This window comes from Scylla paramamosain, unplaced genomic scaffold, assembly GCF_035594125.1.
Source record: "Scylla paramamosain isolate STU-SP2022 unplaced genomic scaffold, ASM3559412v1 Contig43, whole genome shotgun sequence".
NCBI classification, from domain to species: domain Eukaryota; kingdom Metazoa; phylum Arthropoda; class Malacostraca; order Decapoda; family Portunidae; genus Scylla; species Scylla paramamosain.
Window position 1 is genome coordinate 149,960 of NW_026973708.1, and position 17,897 is coordinate 167,856.

Sequence of the window (17,897 nt, forward strand, 5' to 3'; positions counted from 1 at the left end):
CAGCAGTGCATGCAAGCCTGGCAGAGAAGGATGGACAAGTGCATGCGGTGCCAGGGGGATTACTTCGAAGGAGATAACCTATAGTTTGTAGCCTGGATGTGAAATAAAACTTGTGTGGCACCAGTCCTGGAACTTTAATGACACACCTCGTATATATATATATATATATATATATATATATATATATATATATATATATATATATATATACAGTGGTACCTTGACTTGTGAGTTTAATTTGTTCTGTGATAGAACTCGTAACTCAATTTGCTTGTATGTCTAATGAATTTTTCCCACTGAAATTAACTGAAATGCTATTAATATGTTCCAGTCCCCCAAAAAACAAAAATTTTTTTGTTACATGTTTTTAAATACAGTTCATATAACCAACCTCTGTTTACCAAATTTATGGTGTAATGACCCCTTTAAAGCTATCAAACACTTGTTTTATTTTACAAAACTGTTTGCATATTATGGCATATTTCAAAATTATTGAATACTTGCTTTATTTTATGAACATCCTAGGTCTTAAGATGCAAGAGAATTGGCTGACACACAGTCAACTGCATGTTTGAGAGACTAATTGTGGGTGTGTAACAGCCAGCAAGTGACCTTGACAAAGGCCGATGACATCTCTCTCTCTCTGTCCTGCTCTGGCTTTGCTCATAAGCAGATTTATTTTTAGGCCTCTCCGCTAGTTATACTACTTCATTCAATGATTGTTTAATTTGTTGGCAGCTACCATGGATATGTCAGTGTTGAAAGCCTTGCTGTCTTCTCAGGAGCAGACTTACCTGGGCACCATGGAGCTGCTATTTCAACAAATTAATGAGAAATTGAAATCCCTCCAAATAAATGTAAAGGACGTAATGAGTCTTGAATTCACCCAAAAGGAGATGAAAGATTTGAAGCAGGAAATAAAGCAAAGTAAGGAAGACAAGAAAACAATGAAGCTGAGCACATTTGCATGAATAAATTTGAGATAACAGAACAAATATATACAGTACCCTCCCAAGTTTCGCGCCTAGTCCTAGTCTTACCATATATATATATATATATATATATATATATATATATATATATATATATATATATATATATATATATATATATATATTTAACAGTTTTTGTCCTTGTACTTATATATATATATATATATATATATATATATATATATATATATATATATATATATATATATATATATATATATATATATATATATATATATATATATATATATATATATATATATATATATATATTTAACACAGTGGAACCTTTTCAAACAAATCAGTTTTGAACAAATATTTTTACTCATTATTGCTTCTGTTGTGGTACCATAATTCAGTTCTCAAACAAAAAGTTATTTGATTTAAAATATCAAAAGGCATAGCAAAAGCTGCTGTTTGTTACTAATTTATAATTTCTATAAATATTTACTTCCTTTTTTTATATTTAGAGGAGAGGCATAAAGTGTAAGACAGTAGTTCAATCTTTGAAATAAGGTAAATGATCCCATTGAAAAACCTTGATGTAAACAAATAGTTTTTGGCATTCAGGAGTAATCCTGACCCACAGTGGCAGCTCGTGGCTGTTACTGATGGGGGAGCTGTCTCACATTCAGACAAATAAAATCTTAAATGCTTTTATTGTTATTGTTTAACATACCATTGATTGATAGATTACAAAGATAGATAGATAATTATTTAATTCTTTAGGTCTTATCCTAACAGTAAATGCTAGACTTCCTTAGTGCTGGCTTAGTCTATTTGAAAAGGAAGTCCATTCTCCTGTTCCTGTTTTGTGCAAACAGATCAATAACTTTTTCATTTAAACCTGGCATATTATTCATAGAAATCTTCTCTATTGAAATCATGGCAAGTGCAAGTTCTTTCAATGCAGAAACTGTCTTTGCTTCTTGTGCCATTTTGCAAAATACTGCTAGGCCTACCTGGGAAAAGAAAAAAAATACTATTTTATACGATGTTTCTGTGATTTTACACCATCTATGATAATCAAGATTGAGCACAAGCCATCACTGATCAATAATATTTTAAAATCATCCCTGACCAATTGAAAAACACGATTGAAAATAAGACCGACGCAATAACACTCACCTAGCCACAACAACGGCCGAGACAAGACTGCGCTGGCCGCAGTCCACACTCGCCATTCCGCCCGGGAAGCCTCCCCCCATTTCTCCCGGCTTTCGTATCATTAAATAGTAAATCATTTCTGTACTTCCTCATTGTTTTGCAGTATTTGTTTTTTTCATATAAACATATGAGAATTGGTGTTTTCATGTGAATGATAGTCAAACATAAATAAATTAACATTATTTTCGTGAATCCTAGAAATCCACTGGGGGGGCTGTAGTCTCGCAGTCCCTATTGACGAGCTGCCACTGCTGACCCACTTGTGGCTCACTCAGTGACCCCCAGTGCCATCACTACTGCATAACTGCATTTTTCCAGTAGCTTTTCCAAACAGCAAAATGTCTAACTCTTATGATCACCTTCATTTTGGTGGTAAATGGCTTGCTCCTCTCTGTGTCCCTCTGTAAGGCTTCCTTCACTAGATTGGTGACAAAGAGAATATCTGCACAGTCTAAACTCTAAACAGTATCTTCTGATGAGTTCTGTGTCACTAACTTCTTTCAATACATCCTTTCTAGATAAATCATTTGTGAGCTGGAGACGTGAAGCTGCCATCTTGGCTATGGGAGCATCTGTCACAAGCTGCTAAGAACATGGTAGGCTGGTGTCTGGGAATGGATTAATGCATTTTATATTGATTCCTAAGGGGAAAATAGTTTTGGTTTTCAAACACTTCGGATTTCAAATAGTATTTAGGAACTGATTAAGAGAGAGAGAGAGAGAGAGAGAGAGAGAGAGAGAGAGAGAGAGAGAGTAAGAGCGAGAGGAAGACAGAAGATGCCAGAGGCATGATGAATACCTGCCTGCACTCCCAAGTTTACTTTAAAAACTCACATGTCTTCCTAGTTTTCTTCCTATATTAATTTTGTCAACTTTGTCCCTTCCTATTGAGCTCAATTATAATATAATAGAAGGGTTGGTCTCTCCCCTCAAACTCATTAAATTTCACCCAGTCCCTCCCATAAGTGCACAATAATTTTTGCAAGACTGTAGTCCTTTACGAGTAAGCATAAGCGAGGGTGACTGAGTGTATGGCAGTTACCTGCCATACCCCTGGCCTCCCTCGTTCCTTCCCTGTTACCTGCCCCCTTTTCCTATGTCATGTGACTCACTCCCATGCATCTGAGGGAGCATGCAATGGCTGGAAGATGCATCCCATTGTCCTTGTTCAGTCAGGCACTTGTTGACATAAGGAAAGGACACAGATAGCTTGCTTGAATGATGGAGCACTGGCACATGAGTCAGAGGGATAAGTTAGAGGGCCATTATTAGTAACTATTGCCTGAGTGTTAGCAGCAGTATGCCCCTGCCTTTGCTAGGTAGGATAAGCACCAGTCACAGGCCTGGCTGAGTGTTATGCCAGTCAAATTGTGGTGGGCTATGAGTCTCATCCTCTCCATCATGGCATCCCAGTAGTTTGTGTTTTGTTGAGAGCCTGGGTCTGGTTCTCTAATCATCCCAGCCCTGTCTGTTGTGGTGTACTTGTGTCATTAATGTTTTTGTGATGTTAAATGTGACTGGCTTTCAGAACTTGCTGCTGGGAGCTCTGAAGCCAGAGGACTTCATAATTCTGTGTGCGTGTGGCTGTCTGTATTCCTCCAGGGGACTGCATATAGACTATTCATGTGCAGAAGGATATAATATTCTGTTTGGTGTGGGCTTTGGCCCATTATGTGGGAGGCTGTCCACAGAATATTACAAGACTCATCCCAGTTTGTCCTCTGTCCTAATTGTGCCCCCCCCGGCATTTGGGTTGTGACTCTTTCTCTGCAAGGAAGAGTTGATTTAATGTATATTATATTCCCTTCTCCATGGGTGGGTAAAAGGAGTGGCAGCCTCATAGATTTGATAGTTGCTGCCAACCCGTAGTTCCCTCAGTTACAGTAGACTTTTGAACGCAATTACTGAAGACAATTAATGTGTAGTCCAAGAGGACCTAAACTACTATACAATATAACCAATGAATCGGTTACTAAATATCAGATGGGTAGGGTTTTCCATAACACTGCCCTTTGATTTTACTGAGCATTTACACATTATTATTGGAATATATTTGAATGGCTTGCATACAGAAGCATTACAAAAGCTTGCACTTGGGTTGTTTTGAAAGTACATGATATCATTTTCTAATGAGAAAAATCACCATCTCTCTACTTGCAAACAGTACATCATTGCAACTTGGAACATATTTCTGTCCACCTGGCTTGGATGTGCTATACATATGTTACTGAACACTGATGAACAAGTCAAGTTCCATAGCTGAGATGGTATTGAAATATACATAATCGGGGGTAAGATCTCTAACAATGACTCTTCAAGAAAATGGTTTTACATAAGATTTAAGGTACTGGAAAAAGGTATCCTCTATCCCCAAATACACTGGACTAAACTGGTGCCATTATTAAAGAGTATAATCTCATCCAAAAAAGGGCCATTAGGCCTTCAGGTCAGCAAAAAATGAGACAAGATGGATACTGCATTAGGACAATGCACCAGCTCACCAGTCACAAGTTGCACAGCAGACTCTTGATGACATGGTGTGGAAATGATAAGCCCTCCGCCCTATTCACTGGAACTGGCTTCGTGTGCTTCTTTTTATTCCCTGAGGTGAAAAAAAACTCTTCATTTTACATCCAGTACTCAAGCTATCATTATGATGGTGTCTTTAACATGGCAAAGAACTTTCCATCACTAGTAGGTGATAAAAAGTGCATTGCATGCTATGATTATTGCATGAAGCAATTCTGAAGACAGCTAATCTTATGTTGATGATTCATGTTTTAGACACATGAAGCCTGATATCATTACTTTCAAAACGACCCTTATGTGTATAATTTCTCAGCCATATTTTTCTGCCTATTCTTTCCTTCAACTGCAATACAGAAACCAACTTGTTTATATTTTCAGGTCACATTAGTTGATCTCCACTACTATAGTTTATTACTTTCAATTTACTGCTTTGTTCTTTAAATCTTTATATCATTCTTAACCACTTAATTTCCCTGATCTACTAAAAACCAGCTCAATACAAAATCTTGAGCATCATAACTTGAATTATCAAAGATAAGTTTCTTTTACCTTTACAATTTCACAATTTATATGAAAACATCAATTTATATAAATCATCAATAAATAACACTGCTGCATTTAATTTTGCAGTATTTAAAGATGTGCATATTTGCCTCCTGACCTTCAACATTCATAAATTTGTTTAGGAATAACAGTCTCTATAGGGTGAATAAAAAAGAATAAATAAATATATAAAGAGCCAATTCTTGTAATAAATTTTAATAGGCAGCAGTTTTGAAAGACTATTTACATAGAACTGTGTTTCTCAGTTTCCATTAAATACAAAAAACAAATAAGAATAATAAGTAATTAAACAAAATAAACAAATTAATAAATAAAAATAAATAAATAAGGCAACTTTTCCATATGACAACCATCTCATTATATTATATTGCCTCTCTTTCCCCCACCATCCATTCCTTTTCCTTCATTGGAGTTATTCCAACTGCAAAGATTGCAATGGACATCAGCCAGAGATATTTAATATCTTGGAAAAAATTGTATCCTTCAGACTACTAAGATACACTATGTATATTATAACTTTAGATGCACTTGATAATGTTATAATCATTTTCTACTCACCATTATTTTGCACTCATAATACTCAAGACTGATTCTATCAAGTTTTCTTTAGTCTGAGTCCAAGACTGATTCTATCAAGTTTTCTTTAATCTGAGTCCAAGACTGATTCTATCAAGTTTCCTTTAATCTGAGTCCAAACACAGGAAAACTTACCATCTGTTCTTAGGTAGTCATTTAGTATCTGGAAGAGTGGGAAGGAGTCCCAGGTATCAGGGGGTTGTTCTGCTAATACTTGATCCATGTCCACAGCAAACAGGGACCAGAAGATCTCTGCATGCTCCACTAAAAGGTCACTGAACCATGCAAATGCCTGCAAATAACAGGTCTCAAAGTTAAACTTGGGTGAACAGTTAAGCATCTTGTATACAAATAAAAACAGGTATAGGCATGAAAAATATGAATGGACAAAGAAATTTTTAAAATTTAGTAAAGAACATTTTTAATGTAAATAGTAAAATGAAGGCAAATGAAGTAAAATAAATGCAAGCTTTCCTCTGGTTTATAATCAATATCTGTCAATTAACCTATATAAAAATGAGAAGCAGTTGCTATCTGAAATTCACCAAGAGTCACACCATTCAGCCAATCTCTACCATGTTAGGGCAATAAACTTTCTTCACCTCATACTCTTTCTCTCTCTCTCTCTCTCTCTCTCTCTCTCTCTCTTCCATGTGTGTATATTGACTTAGTTGTGATATACAGAAAAAGAACTATGCTTATAATGTACTGTCTCCATATCTAATATTATCCAATTTTCCTTGTTCATGAATGTTCCTTGTATGGACTATTTTCTCATCTAAATCATTCCGGGCTTCTATATTTCTGTGCTTCTGTACTTCTATGCTTCTTAATATCTCTCCTATAAATTATCCTTTCCACCTTTCTTCCATATCTACCTGTGTCTTTTTCATTCCACACTATGTCTTCTCTCTATTTGTTCCACTCCTTTCATCATACTGAACAATACAATTAAGTCTCTTTCCTTCCTCCTCATGTCTAAGGTTGTGTGTGTGTGTGTGTGTGTGTGTGTGTGTGTGTGTGTGTGTGTGTGTGTGTGTGTGTGTGTTTACCTAGTTGTATTTACCTAGTTGTGGTTTACGGGAGGGGAGTAATCTCATAGTATCCTGTCTCTATATCTATCCAGTTTGGTCTTAAAAGCATGGATAGTTACAGCATTGACAACATCTTCACTGAGTTCATTCCATTTGTTCACTACACCTCTTGATGTCTTTTCTACAGTCAACTTTCTTCAGCTTCTTATTGTGTCCCTCTGTAGTCTGTGTCTAAATTTATAAAACTTTTTTTTTTGTCCACATTTTCCATACCATTTATCATTCTATAGGTGTTTATTAAATCTCCTCTCTCTCTCTCTCTCTCCTATTTTCAAGGGTAGGAATTTCCAGCATTTTTAATCTCTCTTCATAGGCTGACTTGCTCAACTCCGGAACCATCTTAGTGACTGCTCTTTGTACTCTTTCTAATTTTACAGTATTCCTTTTTGTATGAGGAGACCACACCACTGCCACATATTCCAATCTTGGCCTTATCATGGAACTCAACAACTTTTTATCATTCCTTCATCCAAATATGAGAATGCCATTTTTACTCTTTTTAACAAATTCATTGTCTCTCTAGTAATTTTATCAATATTTCTGTCTGGAGTCAAATTTTCAGTAACTGTTACTCTCAAATCCACTTCCTCTTTTGACTTCTTTAACTTCACACCTTCCATCTCATAATGATATTGTATTATTTTCTTACTCTTATCAAACTCCATCACTTTACATTTATTTAAATTGAATTCCATTTGCCAAGATTTACTCCATCTATTTATCTTACTGAAATCATCTTGCAGTACCATACAGTCATTTACATTTTCTACCCTTCTCATCAGCTTAGCATCATCTGCAAATAAGTTGATATAACTATCTATTTCTTCATTGATGCCATTCACATATATTACAAACATTATCGGTCCCAACACTGACCCCTATGGGACACCAACAGTTACTTTCAGCCAAGATGAATTTTGGTCTTGTATTACTGTTCTCATCTCTCTATCATCCAGATAATCCTCCATCCACTCCAGCAGTCTTCCTCCAATTTTTCAATAAATTTTTATCTTCCATAGCAGTCTTCGGTGTGGTACTTTATCAAACACTTTCTTCAAGTCTTTCAAGTCTAAGTAGACACCATCCACCCATCTCTCTCTCTCCTGCACAATATTGACTACCCTTGAATAGTTTCTGTGTGTGTGTGTGTGTGTGTGTATTTACCTAGTTGTATTGTACAGAGCATGAGCCAAAGCTCATTCTGGCCAGTCTTCATATCCATATTTATCCAGTTTTCTTTAAATATGTGTACACTGTTTGCCACAACCACCTCAAATCATTCCAGATTTCAATAGTTCAATACAGGAAGCTGTATTTCTTGGTGTCACTTGAACATCCACACTTCTCTTTTTTCTTTCTTTATTTTTTTTCTTTGTATTTTACCTAGTTGTGGTTTATGGGAGGGGAGTAATCTCATAGTATCCTGTCTCCATATCTATCTAGTTTGGTCTTAAAAGCAACGACAGTTTTGGCATTTACGATGTCTTCACTGAGTTCATTCCATTTGTTCACACTTCTGTGATGAAAACTATACTTCTTAATGTCTCTTCTACAGTTAACTTTCTTCAGCTTCTTATTGTGTTTTCCTGTACTCTGTGTCTAAATTTATAAAACATTTTTTGTCCACATTTTCCATACCATTTGTTATTCTATAGATGTTTACTAAATCTCCTCTCTCTCTCTCTCTCTCTCTCTCTCTCTCTCTCTCTCTCTCTCTCTCTCTCTCTCTCTCTCTCTCTCTCTCTCTCTCTCCTATTTTCAAGGGTAGGAATTTCCAACATTCTTAATCTCTCTTCATAGTGATTTACTTAACTCTGGAATGATCTTAGTGACTGCTCTTTGTACTCTTTCTAATTTTATAATATTCCTCTTTGTATGAGGAGACCACACCACTGCTGCATATCAAAATCTTGGTCTTATCATGGAAATCAACAACATTTTTATCATTTCTTTATTCAAATATGAGAATGACATTCTTACTTATTAAAACAAATTCATCATCTCTCCACTAATTTTATCAATGTGTCTGTCCAGAGTCAAATTTTCAGTAACTGTTACTCCCAAATCCACTTCCTTTTTTGACTTCTTTAATTTCACACCTTCCATCTCATAATGATATTGTATTCTTTTCTTACTCTTACCAAACTCCATTACTTTACATTTACTTAAACTGAACTCCAATGCCAAGATTTACTCCATCTATTTATCTTATTGAAATCATCTTGCAGTACCATAGTCATTTACATTTTCTACCCTTCTCATCAGCTTAGCATCATCTGCAAATAAGTTGATATAACTATCTATTTCTTCATTGATGCCATTCACATATATTACAAACATTATCGGTCCCAACACTGACCCCTATGGGACACCAACAGTTACTTTCAGCCAAGATGAATTTTGGTCTTGTATTACTGTTCTCATCTCTCTATCATCCAGATAATCCTCCATCCACTCCAGCAGTCTTCCTTCATTTTTCCCATAATTTTTAATCTTCCGTAGCAATCTTCAGTGTGGTACTTTGTCAAATGCCTTCTTCAAGTCTAAGTGGACACCATCCACCCATTTGTCTCTCTCCTGCGTAATATCGACTACGCTTGAATAAAAGGACAATAAGTTCATGGAGCATGATCTTCCCCTCCTAAAACCAAATTGACAATTTTATCTCTTTCCAAGTGTTCCATCCGTCTTTCCTTTATTGTTCTTTCACATAATTTTCCTATAACACTAGTCAAGGACACTGATCTATAATTTAGTGGATTTTCCTTATTTCCTCCTTTGTATATTGATGTAATATTTGGTCTCTTCCAATCTTTTGGTACTCTTCCCTGTGATAGTGATGTCACCACTAGACTGTGAATTTTATCAGCCAGTTGTTCTCTACATTCCTTCGATATCCAGTTTGATACTCCATCTGGACCAGTTGCTTTATTTATTTCAAGTTCTTCCATCATCTTAAATATTTCTTCATAACTGACTGGGACTGTACTTAGTATATTCCTCACCAACTTATCCCTTCCAGCATCAAACTCTCCTTTCCACAGTAAATACCAATCTGAAACTATTGTTCATAACCTCTGCCATGTCCTGTGCATCATCATAGATTTTTCCTTCAACTTCCAATCTTGATACACCTTCCTTCTGCTTCATCTTCTCATTAATATGTCTAAAGAATAGTTTGGGTTCATTTATACACTTATCTATTATATCTCTATCATACTTTCTTCTCTCCATTCTTATTATCTCAATGTACTTGTTTCTAGCATCAATATATTCTTCCCATCTGCTCTCAGTTTTCCTCTTCTTCCATTTATTCCAAACATTTAATTTATGATTTCTAGTCTCTTTGCATTTTGTATTGAACCATTCTTTACCCTTTCTACATCTCGTTCCTCCTTTAGGTACAAATTTCACCACAGAAGAATTACATATCCTTATCAATTCATCCCATTTTTCCCAGGTATCTTCTGCATCTTCAAAGTCTTTCCAGTCCACTGCAACAAAGTACTTTCTTAATTTTTCCAAAGTCAGCTTTACTATATTTAAATTTTTTTACCTTGTAATTTTCATCAATGATTACATTTTCATTTTTCAAATTAGATTCCATGAACACATGATCACTTTTACCAAGAGGGGTTTCATAGTGTACTGTTTCAATAATTTCCATGTCCTTGGTAAATACTAAATCAAGTCTTGATGGTTTATCTCTTCTACTAAATCTGGTATCACAATCAACCCACTGAGTCATCAAGTTTTCCACTGCCCAGTTCAATAGTCTATTACTCCATGATCTCTCACTTCCAGTAGTTGTCAGTGTCTCCCAATTTATCTTCTTACAATTAAAATCACCAACAATAACTATATGATTACTTTCCATCACTATCTTTTCAAGACCTTTTAGCACATCTACCAACATCTCTTTATGCTCTTCTTTTCACCAAGCATTGGTCATAAGTGGCACATACACTCCTACATAATTCATTATCCTTCCATTTTCACTTCTAATCATCACTTGTAGAATTTCAGACTTGTCTTCACTTTTTATTACCTTCTCCACTTTGTCACATTTTTTAGTCAAAATTGTCACTCCACCTCCTCCCTTGTCACTTCTATTTTTCATCCATAAATCATATTTATCATCACCAATGTCAGGAGTTCCCCATTCATTTTTTCATTTTGTCTCACATAATACAACATCTAGTGCAGTCTGCTTAACAACTCATTTAATTCCATTTTAGTTGACATTAATCTATTTACACTAGTATAACACTACCTTACTGTCTGATGTACCATTTCTCTATTCTTATATCTCTTACTCTCCAGAAATTTTTTTCTTCTCCTCTGTTTGTTGTTCCTTTTTTTATTTAGCCTCATTTACTAGCTCCTTTTGCTTCAATCTTTCAGTCTCATACATATCCCTGTTTATCCACACATTCTTATATTCTTCATCTCCAGACAACCTCCAAGACCCATTAATTACTTCTACTTGTACCTATGTTGCAAACCTTATTCTTATGGGTCTCATTTTTTTTCTTCATATTTCCCAATTCTATGGAACTTTTCCACTTGGTTTACTACCTGACTGTCTTCACCCATCACTTTCTTCAGTAACTTATTCAACATTTTCTTTTCCTTTTCCTCTCTTTGAATTCTGCTTACCTACTATTTAAAAACCAAATACAATTGCTTATTTATATTTTTCTAGTGTCTCTCACTAATTTTTCTCTTCTTTATTAACATTTACCACTTTTTGTCTCAGGTTTTGTTTCTCATTTTCTTGTTGTTGTATTATTTTCTTTAGTGATTCTTCTTCAAATTTATATTCATTTAACCATTTATTTTGTCTCATTTCCACATCCTTTTACACTTCCCTTCATTTCCTCATTTCCTTTCTGAACAGTTTCTACTTTTTCCTTTATTTGTTTCTTTAAACAGTCATTTTCCACCTTTAACTTCTCATTTTTATCTTCCATCTCAATCAACTTTGCTGTAATAGTCACCAATTCATTACCTGTCTTCTTCTGGTGTGCCTCCAATGTTTTTATTCTCTCCAATAACTTGTCCATTATTTCTTCCATATGCATATATATATATATATATATATATATATATATATATATATATATATATATATATATATATATATATATATATATATATATATATATTTTACTGAGAAGCATAAGAGTACTACTCATTTAGCCTACACTAATAAACAGAAATATCATCTCATCAAAAAACTCATAATCTTAGTTAGGCCAATCAGCAAGGCATATGCATACAAGTATCAGAATTATTTTGCCCAAGTTTAACTTTTCAAATAATAATTTGAGCATTTATCCTTCTCACTTGAAGTACAGTATTTATTTTATTTTCTCATTTTTTTTTGCTACCAACAATTAAAGTTTATTTGAACATACTTCTCTCCCTTTCAAAGGCCCATACCAGTTTTCCATGAATAAGACCCATTTATTCATTATGATTTTCACAAAGCGTACATCCACACACCTCTAACTCCTGAACTAGCCCCCATTTATATCTGGAATTGCTTTTACAATTACACTTTTCTATTCTTTTTTAAACAGTATGTCAAGTACAAATTCTGAGTAATGCTAGAGCCACATCTCTCTATGCTGCAGTAGCTATAACTGAGTAGATACTGACTGACATCCATGCAATAGGAAGTGGCACTGAGACCATACCAGTCATCTTAGCAAGTCTAAGAACTATGACAGCCTTCTACCTTATAACCAAAAGGCTTATGCTCCTTACTTTCAGATGGATATGCCCATCTACCACTTTTCTTATAGGTGGTGGAGCTTTTAGCCATACTGTCCTTTCCATTCATGGGACAAATGCAATTAGCAAGGCTTATTTATTATGTTCTCTTCCTAGTGGAAAAAAAATCAACTTGGAGAATCCTCCAAATTTCTGATGTACATCAACAGCTAATGTGACTACTATTCACATATTCATTCATCAGTTTAATCATACAGAGGAAATTGTTTTGTGCACTTTTTCAATATTCTAATGTTCATTCAGATGCCATTGTCATCTAAGCTGCCTATAAACATACACATGTGTTCTGCATCCTTATGGTTAGTAAATTATACTACACAAGTAATTTATAATATGAAATAAAATGTTAGTATATGATGGTATTTGCTAATAGTTACATAAGCAATGTTTTGTAGGTCAGGGATGTTGACAGGTAGTGAGTTCAAGTTTGATTTGAAGTTTGACAGGGATGCTGGATGACACAGTTGATTAAGTTTATACAAATAATATAGCTTAATCATGAGAGAACAGTACTGAATATACTGATTAGAGCATATGTTACTAACCAATAAAAGATATTGTACAGTAGTTCCTTAAAAATCTATGAGACTGAGTTCCAGAGATCTCAATATCTCAGACAACATATTTCAGTTTTTACTATCTTTAGACTACCCATAATTCTTAAAAAGCAGTATTATATTAAAAATACAGCCATATTCCTTAGACTGTTATTCATGAAAAAGAAATGTTTTACCAATGCTGTAGCTACTTTTTTTTTTTTATCAAGTATGAGTGAAAGCTAACTTAGTGAGCTCATGAATTTAATTTCCTCAAGCACAAACTCTGTAAGCTGCAACTTTCACTGAAAGTAAGCATCAAGTAAGTAATTCTAACATCCACATAATACACTATGTTAGGTTATCAAACCTGAGACCAAGGGTAAAAGGTGTGGCAGCTTTGTTGACAGTTGCCAGTATGTAAATATATCAAGTGGGTGGCATTTTACATGAAATATACCTTTTTATTACTGATTTATCTCCATGCTACAGTGATGCATAGCAACTTCTGACAGTAGCTCAGTGGCCCCTTTTATCAACAGCACTGATGTAACAAGAGCATGATTAGCATTTGCCATTCTTTCTATTATGCTAGTGACTGCTTGTTCACTATCCATAACAAAATATTTTTGTCAGCTTTACATCCATTATGGTTATTAGACACAAGGTTGAATGAAGACTGAAATGAGTCCCATTGTAGGTGGCTCATAAGCAATGTATGTGATGTCATAGAGAGCAAGATAATATTCATCACCTCATTTTTATTTACACTCAACACTATATGTGACATGATTGTTTTATAGTAATTTTTAGTGGCTGCAACATATCAAGCTTATGCGTTTCCCTTATGAATGAAAACAATCAGAAACAGACTGAAACAAAAAATTGGAATTATTATGCAAAGGGGGATCTAAATGGATGAACACTTATGATAAATTTTGTTTAGATATTTACATTACTGTTATGAATATGGTATGGATGGTATGGTATGGTAAGTATGGTATGAATGGTAAGTAAGCAGAACAGGTTTATCAGTCACAATATTAAACAAGATAAAAATTCATTCTTGAAGTGGAGTTACTTTTCATGAGTTCAGTTTCACTGACAGTATACCAATTTCAAACAAAGGACCTCACACAGTATTCTACTGTGTGATAAAACATTTCATGCAGTGGGAAGTCCACCAGGACTGGGGAGAGCTTATTGATTGTTTATTGATTCCTTTGATAAAAATATTGCAATGTCCCCATCTAGACACTCCATAGAAATACTGAAACATTTATCTCATGACAAGATAAAATCTACTGATCATAATAGAGCGACAGTCCCTCAGATGTTGGGACCATAAGGATCATCAGACCCAAAGATAATTTGGGGGTTTTGCTAATACACAGCTTCCTCCCATCATTTAAATAAATTTTCAATGTTTCAATTTCTCCTATACCATGGACACATGAAGTTTTATTTTCTTCAATGCTGAGCTTCTCTGGAGAGAACCTGAGGTAGTCCCTATCCAGACATACAGAGATATTATCATACAGTACCCTCTAGAGTTTAATGCTTGCTTTCTTCCTGATGCATACTGCTTAATTCAAGTATCACAAAAATATGGGTATTGACAACACTGAAAAATGCTTATTCATTCCAGCCACATGGCCTAGAGCCATGTGAGTGTATTTTGTCTTTACTTATGGCATGATGCAGCAATACAGTCATGCAGCACCATGGCATCTAGAAGTGTGTAAGTGTGTTTTGTTCTCACATCCAGCATGACACAGCAGTGTGGCAGTCCAGTGCCATGGTAACTAGAACTTTTTGAATGTGTTTTGTTCTCACATTCAGCATGATGCAGAGGTGCAGTGGAATGGTACTGTCCTCACATATGGTGTGACACAACAGTACAGCAGTACAATACCATGGTATCTAGAACTGTGTGAATATATGTTTTGTTCTCACATATGGTGTGATACAGTGATGCTGCATTACAATACCACAGCATCTAGAGCTGTGTGAATATGTGTTTCGTTCTCACATATGGTGTGTCACAGCGATGCTGCAGTACAATACCATGGCATCTAGAACTGTCTGAATATGTGTTTTGTTCTCACATATGGCGTGAAACAGCAATGCTGCAGTACAATACCACAGCATCTAGAACTGTGTGAATCTGTGTTTTGTTCTCACATCTGGTATGACACAGTGGTGCAACAGTGCAGCATGACACAAAAGTCTGTGGTTGATGCAGCGGCACTATAGTGGTGTGACATGTCTCATTTGTTTGTGTGTTTTTGCAATATAATGTGACAAAAGCCTCTCTTTCCCCCTCTTTAGTGCATAAACACTTGAGAAATGCAAAATTCTGGGATTTAAAAATACTAAAAAATGCTTACTTATGATGTGGGTTTAGTGAGAAGGATGGGATGATGCAGTTGCTGCTGCAATACACAATAATGTGAGTTTAGTTAGAAGGGCAAGCTGCTGCTGCTGCTGCTGCTGCCATACACAGTGATGCATGTTTAGTGAGAAGAAGGACAGGCTGCAGGTGCTGCTGCTGCCACCCCCATCCACAGTGATATCAACACTGAGCCTTTATTAGCTGTGAAGGTAAACATTGGCTCAGCATGGTTTTTTGATGATTGTTACTGTATTATACAGAATTTTATTCATTATCCTTTCGATATTTTGTGAACTTCTAAGTATTTATTACCTTTAGTTATACAGTATGCATAAAAAACTTGAATGTTATAGGTTGAATATATTCTGTTTTAATTTTTGAGGGACCTGTCTCTGCCATGTCAGAACCATGATAATTTTGTGCTGTTACTCTCATCATTAAAACTCTAATGTGAATCGCATCTGATGTGGGTCAGTAGCAGAACCAAATCCTTGCATTAGCATTGACCTGACTGTACCTTTGTTTCTTCATTAAACATCCTCCAACACAACTCTCCCTCTTCTTTAGTTATACTTAACTATCTCCTTCCTGTACATTGAACATTGTACATTGAAGTTTTGCTGGAGTGTGCAAGCTCAGCACAAATTAATTCAGCTAGTGAGGGATTTTCTTATGCTATGGGATCACTGTCATGAGTTATTCAAGGAAACTCAGGCAAATATGAACCAGTGGAGACAGATAGACTTTTTGCTAACCAAGGATGCACCCACTGTCTCTTCTGTAGCTTCTACAGTTGCAACATATCTTTTATTAAGTGCAATGAAGGAGAACAATCTTCCAGTATCTCAATATCCTTATTCATGGTGAAGTGGCTAAATAGATGCTAGCTAGGGGTTTGTTGTTGTTGGAATGATATGGCATCAACACAACAGTCTAGTCCCTGTGTGATGCCAATCTTGTTGGGTTTGTGATATCACCCAAATGTCCAACATGTTGGAGAGAAATTTGCCTGGTGCAACTGCATACCTCCTTCACTCTTGCAGCTATGCTGCACAAGGCTTGCTACATCCTCTCACCCTTATTCAGTCTATATTTCTAATACAAGAATTAACCAATATTTTTACTCTTTCTCTCTTTTGCTGGTATCTCTGGAATTCTTTTTCCTGTTCCTGTTTTTTCTTCTTTGTAAGACTTGAAACTGTTTCAACAGAGAAGTATCAAGAGTCATCAAAAACTAAATTGGCCATCCCTCTTTCTATTTCTTTTAGGGAATGGCATTGCATAATTCATATTTCAAGGTGTCACACCAACACACTTTAACACAATATTCGAATAAAAATGTGTAAACACAGAACCTCACAGCTATCAACCATATTTGTGAGTGTGAGCAGGTTTTTCTTTTAAAAGGAGAAAGGTGTGCTTAAGAATATGGCTGTGGGTCTCCAGATAAAAATTTTCAGGTCAAGTTAATTGTAAAATGATTGCTATTACCATCCTACTGACTTCATCCAAGATCCGTGGGAGAGTAAAGAAATATCCACAACTGTGGCTGATGCCACTGTTTAGTAAGGCTAACATTACATTTCTGCTGCATCATATCATATAAAAGCATAGCATAATAATGAACCATATTCTTATTTTCTTTAGAATTGTACCACACTATGATTTAATATTATATTGCAGTGCATGCTCTATTCATGGTTCATAAGAACCCAACCTAAGTTCAGCTCAATAATGTTTTCCCCAGTAAAAAAAAAGAAAAAAAAAACATTAAATGTGAATATGACATGCATGATTATGATAAATCTGCTTTTTCTAGCCATGTATGATAAGAAATTGTTCATAAAAAATCAATAAATCACAAATTTTCCAAGGGTTACTGTAGTTAATGACTTGATACATGTTGCAATAACTACTTTGATTGTTTCCTTGTAAACTTATTATGCAGCCTGTTTATTGGTGCACTGTATTTGTGTATATCTTCTATGGGTATGAGCATGCTGATCATTGACCAATGAACCAAAACTAAAGTGGAAAGATCATATGTAGGCTTCACTTGCTACTGTAAATATATATTTTTCTTTTTCTTGTTGCACCCAGCTAGAGTGGTTAATCCACTGAATGTCATATGAATCAACATACTTGGTGAAAGAATAGTAAAAGTAATGCTGGATACAGCAGCCATAGGAAGCAGCAATGTCATCAGATTGCTCATAACAACATGGCAGACATTTCATGGTCATCA

At 35.2% G+C, this 17,897-nt stretch overlaps 1 protein-coding gene across 5 annotated transcripts in view; it reads right to left on the bottom strand.

The window, feature by feature from the left end:
• The window catches only part of LOC135098060 (calcium-dependent secretion activator-like), a 316,893-nt gene that overhangs the window by 100,206 nt on the left and 198,790 nt on the right, over positions 1-17,897 (bottom strand). For 4 of the 5 annotated variants that reach the window (XM_064000265.1, XM_064000266.1, XM_064000264.1 and 1 more), the window contains one exon: positions 5,964-6,120. In XM_064000265.1, the coding sequence (XP_063856335.1) occupies positions 5,964-6,120 (157 nt within the window). Of the gene's footprint in view, positions 1-4,660; positions 4,762-5,963; positions 6,121-17,897 lie in introns of all 5 variants that reach the window. The other variant, XM_064000270.1, reaches the window with a different exon arrangement.